Source organism: Zingiber officinale, chromosome 1A (genome assembly GCF_018446385.1).
Source record: "Zingiber officinale cultivar Zhangliang chromosome 1A, Zo_v1.1, whole genome shotgun sequence".
In the NCBI taxonomy this organism is placed as follows: Eukaryota; Viridiplantae; Streptophyta; class Magnoliopsida; order Zingiberales; family Zingiberaceae; genus Zingiber; species Zingiber officinale.
Genome location: NC_055987.1, coordinates 63,620,752 through 63,630,484, shown reverse-complemented (window position 1 = coordinate 63,630,484; position 9,733 = coordinate 63,620,752). Strand labels below are relative to the sequence as shown.

Sequence of the window (9,733 nt, the reverse complement as noted above, 5' to 3'; positions counted from 1 at the left end):
AATATTGGTTTGATATATGTTTGAGTCTTGCAGAACTTGGTGAAACACATGAGCAAAAGCTCATCCAAAGGCTTGGATCCTTAATTCGGTGAAGGATGGTGTGGAAGACATCCGAGGGACTGTCGAACGAGGAGCAATGGAGTGGAGCTGAGGGAAGCAGACTTCAAGACAACGTGAAGGATGGCACGGAAAGGAGCTGCAGGCTCAAGTGCATCTGAGGGACGAAGGCCGAGGAAGAGGGCTTCAAGGGCGACTCCAGAAAGGATGAGTGTGAGTGAATGTAAGGTACCAATCGATTGGTCCAAATTCACGAGAGCACAGAAAGGTTCTGTGTTCATCAGCTGTGAAGATCAATCGACTAGTGTTAACACTAGTCGACTGGTATATGGTCGTTGGTAGGATCATAGATTCTACGGAGTATCGTTGGCTGTATCCAACTGCTACATCAGTCGACTGGTGCATGGTCCAGTTGACTGGTGCATGGTCCAGTCGACTGGTGTCGAGATGAGTTGATTTGTTGTTCAACTCTCTCCTCTTATTTATAGGAAGCTTGGGGCATTGAAGGAGGTTACTGGTTTTGATTGAAACTCTCCTAGTCTTTGCCTCCAAGCTTCCAAAGCCTACTCTCTTCCTCCTCAACCTAAACTTTATCTTGTAAAGAGGAAGAGAGCATTGTGAGAGGTTTGCTCCACTAAAAAGGAGAAAGCTCTAGCCGGAGATTGTCAAGGACTAATCCATAAAAGGATTAAGGGATCGTCCACCTCAAGGGCAACCCGTGGAGTAGGAGCAAGCAATCTCCAAACCATGTTACATCGAGCTTGTTAGCGTTTGTGTTCTTTCTTTATTATTTTTGTTGTTTTAGTATATTCCGCTATACACTAACCTTCTTGTAGAGAAATAATTGACTTGGGGGTGACTTAGCTATTCAATCTCCCTTCTAGCAGGCTACAAGATCACCAACGGAGACTTGCCCCAAGACTTAGTTTTGGATTAGCGGTGTGGTATAAAGAGCTTATGAAAAACTAAAGAACTCGAGTGGTGTTACACCAACCTCAAGAAACAAAAAAACTCGATTGTGAAAAAAATTGATCGGAAGGGGTAATCGTACTGATTCCAATTGACTCTGATCGATTCCGAAAATTTAAAAACAATACCATGAAAAAATTATTTGAACGGTGGTTTCACCAATTCGAAGTGGCCCCACTTTGATACCAATTATAGAATTGTTGCACTATAAGGGGTTGAATAACACTCCTGGCTTTCACGTTTATTTAAAAACTTTCAAGAGATAAGCGGCAACGGAATAAAGAAAAGAAAACACAACGCTAACAAGGCCAATAATTACTTGGTTTAGATCCTATGATGACTCCTACTCCAAGGTGTGGTCGCACTCGTTGAGTGCTTTCGATGGACAATCACTATAAGTTCGAAATAGTACAAGTAGAGATTTACAACTTTTGAAGAATTGAAATAAATTAAATGTATCGACGATCTACATATTTGAAGAATCAAGCCTTCGGTTGTCGGAGCAACGTTTGGGTGGCATAAAAGCATTTTTCTGAGCAGCGTGCAAGAGTGGAAGATGATTAGAATGATGTGTTGAAGCTGCTAGTCGAATCCTCCTTTTATAGCCCCTTCCCGGCGCCTAGATCCCCTCTCCGGTGCCTGGCCTATGCTAACGTGACGAACTCTCTTTGAAACTTCTCCGCGTTCGAACGTCTGGACCCTCTTTGGGCGCCAGAACCGCTGACGTGGGTCGGCCAGTCATTGCGCTCCAGCTCAGTGTGTCAATCAAATTTTGGCCGCCCAGGCACCCGGACCACCAGGATGCCCAAACTATTGCTTCACTAAAGCTTGCTCGGGCACCCAGAGCAGCCTCCGGGCACCCGGATAACCTCCAGGCACTGGATCACCTCCGGGCGCCCGAGCGCCCAGAGTAGCTCCAGGCGCCCAAATCAACTTCGGACGTCGGACTGCCTTTTTCCAACACATCACTTTTTGCAAAAAAAGAGTTAGTATATGCAATAAACAATTTATATAAAGTATGAATTTGACAACCTCTAGATTGTCCGGTCTTGACTTTGAGTTTCGTGGAAACTCTAAGTCAGACCAACGGTTACTGTTCCCTCTTCGAGGAACACATCCTTACCTACTCCTCTCAGGAGGGATTACCTTTTGCCAGACCGATCCTCCAGACTGTCTGGACTTTTACTCAGCGTCTGAGATATCAGGACTTCATGCTGGGCGTCCGATGTCTGACCCGTCCAGTCTTCCACCTGGTGTCCGCAACCCTCAGGACTTTCACCTAGTATCCTCGACTCTAGGATTTCGCCCAACGTCCTCGATCCGCCAAAACTTTGTCTAATCCTCCGGATTAGGACTTCGTTGCCTAACCGTAGGTAGGACTTTTCCTTTGCCTAAGATCACTTTAGACTTTCTTACACACTCAATTTAACTTGTTAGAATAATAATAACACTTAACTTAGAACCCTTTATCATTATCAAAACTCAGGTTTAATCGTCTGGTGCTCCCTGCACCAACACAATGTGCTCTAAATGCTAAAATCTTCACCTGACATCTAAATTAAAATCATGAAATAAATACACATACTAGAAGTTTATCTAAATATACTCCTATAATATAATAAATGCCTACAAAATATGATCAAAATATAGGTATGAATCACACACATCACATATCCACATAATTTTTTAAATTGGGTCCAAATTAAAATTAAATTAATCTTTGATTAATTTTCAATTTAACCCCTAAGTCCATCCGTACAAATTAACCTTTAATTTTGTAACAAGACTCTCCAAATTAACATTTCAAAAATGGCCCAAGTTAACCCAACATTAATTAACATAATTAACTTCTTTAATTATCTAATTTATGAGTTGAGACAACTAATAGTTAAATGTCTCTTCTCTCATGGTTACAAGCAATTATATGTCAAGTGTTTGATCTTAGTGTGTGTGACAGCAAAACACTTTGATTCTGGATGAAGACCTTCTTCATTGGTTTAGGAACACAAGTCCATATTGGCCTCTTGCAAGATATATATCAAAACTACTTCCTACCTCGAAAGTGAAGGTATCCTCAAAAGGACATCATAGTATGATTATTGTGCAATGCAATTATTTTATCATCTTATTTCATGATGTGCCCCTAACACTTGGGCCATATTTGTCCCAATAGGTCTTGTCCAATTTGAACTTAATTAATATAGCCATAACCCATGAAAGGTAAACCAACTTGAGAACGCTTCTCAATTGATTTTCACTGTGCACAAATTGAATTGCACTAATCATTAATCAAATTGATCATGTGATATAATCTTCGATTCCTCTGTATACTATGAGTGATTATAGTCCTCTACTAATTAATGCCTCATCATTATAAGATTAGCAACAAAATAATAGCAAGGGTACACATGCAACCCTTTCATGGAACCAAACATCAAGTGTTAAGGATTAGTTGCATCTGTCTACATGGGATTTCATAGATACTAAATGAACTATCAAATGGGTTCTCGTCGTGAGTAATTTCAAGTGGATTGTTCCCTAATAAACCACTTATATCGTAGCCTAGAAATCATTATGTCTACAAGCGTGAGATCCTCTAATGCCATCACATGACATATTGTGAAGTTAAAATCTCATTACAAAATCACTAAAACTAAAGAACTTTTAATAACATGGCCTTAAACTAGCTTTAGGATCACTTCACTATCTCCCTTGATCCATCACCAAAGCAATAATGTTATGAGAAACTTTTACTACAATCTACTAGTTACATCATGAGAAAAAGCATGACTTCATTTATGGATGTAATTATATTTAAATAATAACCAAGAAGGTTAACAATCTTCCAATATTACCATTATACAAATTTAAATTTTGCCCGTCTCCTAATGCCTCATATGTCGACATGTCTCAAAATTTTTAAATGATACTTTAGTCGATATAATCATTTTGAAATGGCATCTCATGACGATGCTACAATAGACGAAACCCAAAAAAAAAAATTGATTTGCAAAAGATTTTCCTCGAGCCTTTGCAAAGCTAATGGAACAACATGAGAGTGGCATGTGAAAAGAAGTGCAATGTATTTTGCTCTTGTTAAATCACCACTTAAGGTAGGGTATAACAACACAATGTTGCAATTAAAATTTAAACAAATTAGAGTTGTATGATTGATGTGATGAAAATGGTCCAGGTTCAGTGAACCCAATTGATGGGTAACAAAATTAATTCTTCCAAAAGGGAAGACTACAGCACAAAGTTGCAATTGAGTGCTGCATTGCATTTGCATGATAGCATTACAATAATGCTGCAAGGCTTTTAAGTAACATGATAAGAAAATTTGGGGCTATTTGTTTCCACCTTTTGTCATATTCGTAAGCTTTTCATATTTGATATTGGATAGTAATATATCCACCTTTTATATTCTTAACAATAAAATAATATGATAACATTTCACTTTTCAAAGGTTTTCAATTTACATTTTTATCAAGCTAAAAGACAATAGCAGTCAGTGTATTTTGATAAGAGATGATAGCTAAGTTTAGTATTTTACAAATCTAGCTAATACTTATCGTTTCAGGAAATTTATATCCATACTTTATATTCTATTACAAATAAAATAAATTATTGATTTGACACGTAATATTTTGAAACAAATTTAATCAATTAACAGTATAAATAAAACAATTAATATATTAATTTTTATTATTACAAAATTGTTATATAATAGTTTTGCAATGTGTAAATTATTTAGTACGTAGAGCGTAGGAAAATTTTATTTTCTTTATTTTTTTTAAACACGGAAATTCCTACTGGCACAAGAACAGATGCGTGGCCCCGTGCTTTCTGTCCTGATACGGAGGCCGTCGCGCATCACAGCCGTTGCTTGTTGCGAACGTGGCACGGTTTTGGGGACGACTGGCTCCTGGATTCGTCGAGCCCACGAAGCGACTCTGCCAACCGCCACGTGTCTTGTTGGCCGTCCCGAGCCCCGCGCCTGCAATCGCCACGTCGGGTTTTTGATATAAAGACAACACCAGCCGGGACGCCGCGCCCCTCCACGGAGATCGCAACGCCCCTCCCAGTCACAGCCCTCGGTCGATCCAGCCAACCCTCTCTGACGAGCTCTATCAAAGCTTTACCGGATCAGATCCTCCATCAGCCGGTATGATCGCCTTTCCTCTCGATTATTCTGAATTTTGATCGTGTTCCTGCGTGATCATAACCCCAAAGATGTGTTTTTTGTTTTTTTTTTGTTTTTTGTTTTGGAGTTTTGCTGGTGTTTTCTTTTTCGGTGAAGACTGAAGGGGGAGGAGGTTTCGAGTTTTTTCACCGTCCATCGGATAAATCGATGGCTCCGATCAGTCTCTTGTTTGTTTCTTCCTGCTTTCACTAGTTAGGGTTTATGATTGCTCGTGTATTCGTGGCCGGGAGGGCTCGTGCATGATGGTTCTTAGATGATTTTGACGGGAACCAGGTGCTGGAGACCTCGAGGCTAGTTGCGGTGTCTGCTTTTGGAAAGAAGATGGAGACAGATGCTGCAGTTACGATGGATTGGAAGGACCTTCCTGCGGAGCTGCTGCGGAGAATCCTTTCGCTTGTAGACAGCAATGGCGCCATGCAGATTGAGGTGGTAGCCTCATGTGTTTGTACTGGTTGGAGAGATGCCATCGGACTTACGAGTCTCTCATTATCATGGTATACTCTCTAGCTTTAGTTGTTTGATATCCCTTGCAATTCTGTTTAAAGAGCTCACTGGGCAGGTAGATAAATATGATGATGGATCATATTGGATTATCGAAGTGGGCTTGTTGATTTTTTGAAGGGTAGCGTTTGGCAATCATGATTGAGAAGGGTAAATATTGACAAATATTTATACTTTGGTTTGTGTTATATAAAACAAAAACGGAGAACAAGCATGATTAGAAACTTTCCTGTTGTTTCAAACTATACAAGGTTACAAAAAACTGAGCAAGGTGTTGATGTTCTCTCTCATGAACATGTCGACACACCAAGTGTGTAGGAAGTTAGGAACTTGGGAAGACTAGTGGTAGAAAGCAAAATTTGTTTTAAGATGGTACTAACAAGGTGGGCAAAAAAGGAGGACAAATGAGTCGCACCCAACTTCTTAAGTATTTGAAATTATTTTGGATATTATTGCAAGTAAGGAGCTATCTTGGTTCTGCTTCTGAAGGTGTCAATCTTCTGTAATAGGTGGATTCTTTTTTGTTTTATTGTAATGAAACCTTCATATTGGGTATGATTTCAGTAGCTTCTTGTCTTCCTGTGTTCATTTCGGAGTGGGTTCTCCAGTAACTCCCATTAAGTTTTTATATTGCAGGTGCAACAAAGACATGAACATTCTTGTGCAGGCACTTGTGCCCAAGTTCCCACAGCTTCAAGTTTTGACTCTTAGACAAAATTATGTTCCACAACTTGAGGACAATGCTGTTGAGATAGTTGCTAAATACTGTCATGAATTGCAGGAACTAGACCTTAGCAAAAGCCTAAGGCTGACTGACAGCTCTTTGTATGCACTAGGCAACGGCTGTCCTTACCTAACAAAACTAAATATTAGTGGATGTTCTGCTTTCGGCCACTCTGCCCTTGCATATCTTGCTAGTTGCTGTGTAAAACTGAAAAAGATGAATCTCTGTGGATGTGTTAGAGCTGCAACCGACACAGCTTTGCAGGTATGTTAATTCCCTTGTATTTCGTAAGATATTTATGGCATGGTCATTGTAATTCTTGTGGGTTGATGTATATGTTTGCTGCAGTCCATATCGCATCATTGCAGCCAATTACAGTCTTTGAATTTGGGTTGGTGTGAAAGTGTCACTGATAAAGGAGTAACCAGTTTAGCATCTGGATGCCCTGATCTAAGGGATTTGGACTTGTGTGGCTGTGTGCTCATTACAGGTATTCTTTACATAGCTAATGCATCTTTGTCGTGATCTGCTAAAGCATCACGTATGATTTGGAGTAAAATTTTCTGCTAGCTTTTGGTTGAAAGGCATCCTTTTCTGTCGGGATCAGCATTCCTTACCTCTCTCGGTTGTCAGTGCAGATGAGAGCGTGATTGCACTAGCGAATTGTTGCCTGCACCTGAGATCTCTGGACTTGTATTACTGCCAGAACATCACCGACAAAGCTATGTATTCTCTGGCAAATAACAGCAGCAAGAGCCGACTTGGGTATTGGCAAAGCAGCAGCAGCAGCAGCAATGAAGAAGGGTTGATGAACCTCAACATCAGTCAGTGCACAGCCTTAACAGCTTCTGCAGTTCAAGCTGTGTGTGACTCATTCCCATCATTGCATACCTGCCTTGAGAGGAATTCGCTCATCATCAGTGGCTGTCTCGGCCTCACTTCTGTGCATTGTGCCTGTGCTGTTCGTGCTCACCATGCCGAGGCAACTGTGTTAGCTGATCACCATGCTCCTTACTGAACAGGTTGGAATGTAATTAGCTAGCCTGGGTAACTTGTTTGTTTCTTGCACTGGGGGTGTATGTTGGTACTTAGGAATCTATGTATGTTTGATGCTATGTAGCTGTGTTATCTGTTGCAACCAAATGCACTTGATATCTAAAATAATTTCCAACCCAATTTTAAGCTGAGTTAGATATAACTGATATTGATTAAGTTGTCTCAAGTCAAAAGCACAAAAATGAACCGTGGATTTCAGACCATCCTTCAAAGGAAATTTATAATTTATTATTCAAACAAGTTTCACTATCATCAAATAAAAATTGCACTGGCTGAAATTTATCAGAACCAATTGTGTATGCGAAGCACAAATCAAATGGATTTCTCTGTACATGAACCTATAACGATCAAGGGGAAACTTAAGAATGATTACAACCAGAGGTTGAAGGACAAACAAACTATTAACAACAGCTGGTGGTCGAAGCATCTTCTTGAGGAGGTTTTTGCTTGAAGATATTGGTTTTCTTCACACTGGACGAACCCTCAGCGCAGAGGCTTGGTGTTTCCAAAATCTGCATAAAAATGCCTACTAGAGCTTTACTTTTGCAAAATGATTACTAGGAAGGAGTACATGGGAGGGAGACCAATCTTATCATGTAGATGCTTGGAATTACTTTGCATACCTTTAAAACAAGCTCCTCAAAGCATTGCTCCACATTGACACGAGTTTTTGCACTACATTCCAGGAACAAACATCCATATTCCCTGGCAAAGTTAATACCTTCTTGGTTACACCTCTCTCGCTTTCCTTCAATGAGACAAGCACAATGAACGATGATCTATACCAAACAGTACATTACTTTGTACAAAATTTAATCATAAAAATATGTGACGTTACCTTATCATCCTTGTTACCAACAAACATTTTAATGCAATCCTGATTGGTTGAATATAAAGGTCTATTTCCTTTGCCCATATCTGAAAGATTTGTGAATGTGTCCCTTGGAGTTACATCATAAACTGCCACTCGATAGACAGTTATGATCAGCTAACTTGTCAAGCTGAGCATTTTAACATTTAAAAAAAAAAAACCCTGAATCTGCAACAACATTATCATGAGACACTGCAATTGTTAATACCAATGCAAACTTATGTGATAATGTACATCTCCTAAATAAGTTTCTTGGGCTAAATACTAGTAATTTAAGCAAAAATCAGAGGCAAAACTCCTAGTGAAAAGGGGGAAAAAAACAAAAAAGAGCATGAATTAAAGACCGAATTTTCTTTTTTACTAACAAAATGGCATGCATGTCCACCTTCATCAAGCCCAATTTTCCTTTCTTTTTTTTTCGTAAAAAAGATTGCCTCGACAGTTTCTTCCCTTCTGTTTGGCTCATCGCAGTAATAAACTGAGAAAATGCTTGACAGCTTGTTCTCACCATTTTTTATCTGACAGTTCCCCCTCCAACAAAGCTATGACATTTGGGCAACAAACAACAAAAAGCTCGATCTAGGTAATGAGCACAAGGCCTCTCTTATTAGGTCAGCTAGAAGAAGCTAAGAAGCTTGAGACCTATAGTTGGAGCTGCTGCTTATGTTGCATGCTCTTTACCATGAGTTACTTTACCACCAGAATCTGCTTCAAGTCTCATCTGAGAATGGCATTGATCTAGAGCAGGTGAACTATATTAGAAGATAACTTCAGTGACAGTTCTCTAGCAGCAGGCCTAGTGTAGGAGGGATCAGCTCAATCCTAGCCACAGACAACAACGACAAAGCTAGAAGACCGTGCACAGGCTTCCCGGGGGGGGTAGTTTCTCTATGCTTTAGATTTTTGTACAAAAATTAAAAAAAAATAGTTACATTATGGCTGGATGAATACATAATTTTTTATTATAAATTGTAAGCAGATAAAGGTACAGCTCTAAATATAGGAAACAGAAGGTTGTAATAGTGAAAAAAATATATATAGATAACATATAAACAGGGGGCTGGCTACCTAGGAAAAGAACATGAGAATTCCCATTAAAATAAAAGAATCTTCTTGACCCCGTGTGCTTACAGGCCATCAGTCCCTTTATCTGCATCTTTTCATTCCAAGTGTTCATTAATTTTTACTAAAACTTTTAGTTGATAAAATACATGACACAAAGATATAGTTAGCTAATATATACTTCTTTCTGTATGATATATTTGGTTTTGTAACTTCAATAATAAGAAACTTCTTTTTAATTTCATTGAAATAGAAAGTTTCATTTTATATAATTCTTTTCTGTTTGAAT

The 9,733-nt window shown here is 39.2% G+C and overlaps 1 protein-coding gene and 1 pseudogene across 2 annotated transcripts; one reads left to right on the top strand and one right to left on the bottom strand.

Moving 5' to 3' along the window:
* Window positions 1–5,017: 5,017 nt before the first annotated feature.
* LOC122025690 (F-box protein SKP2A-like) lies at window positions 5,018–7,631 on the top strand. 2 transcript variants are annotated; one of them, XM_042584534.1, is made up of 5 exons: window positions 5,018–5,191; window positions 5,504–5,724; window positions 6,368–6,719; window positions 6,804–6,945; window positions 7,094–7,631. In XM_042584534.1, the coding sequence occupies exons 2-5, from the start codon at window positions 5,552–5,554 to the stop codon at window positions 7,471–7,473; spliced, it is 1,047 nt and encodes a 348-aa protein (XP_042440468.1). In that variant the 5' UTR covers window positions 5,018–5,191; window positions 5,504–5,551; the 3' UTR covers window positions 7,474–7,631. The 2 variants fall into 2 exon arrangements, with proteins under 2 accessions (XP_042440468.1, XP_042440476.1); XM_042584542.1 differs by lacking the exon at window positions 5,504–5,724 and having other exon boundaries at window positions 5,076–5,191.
* Window positions 7,632–7,912: 281 nt separating this feature from the next.
* On the bottom strand, window positions 7,913–9,520 carry LOC121998187 (annotated as a pseudogene).
* Between the last annotated feature and the right edge of the window lie 213 nt (window positions 9,521–9,733).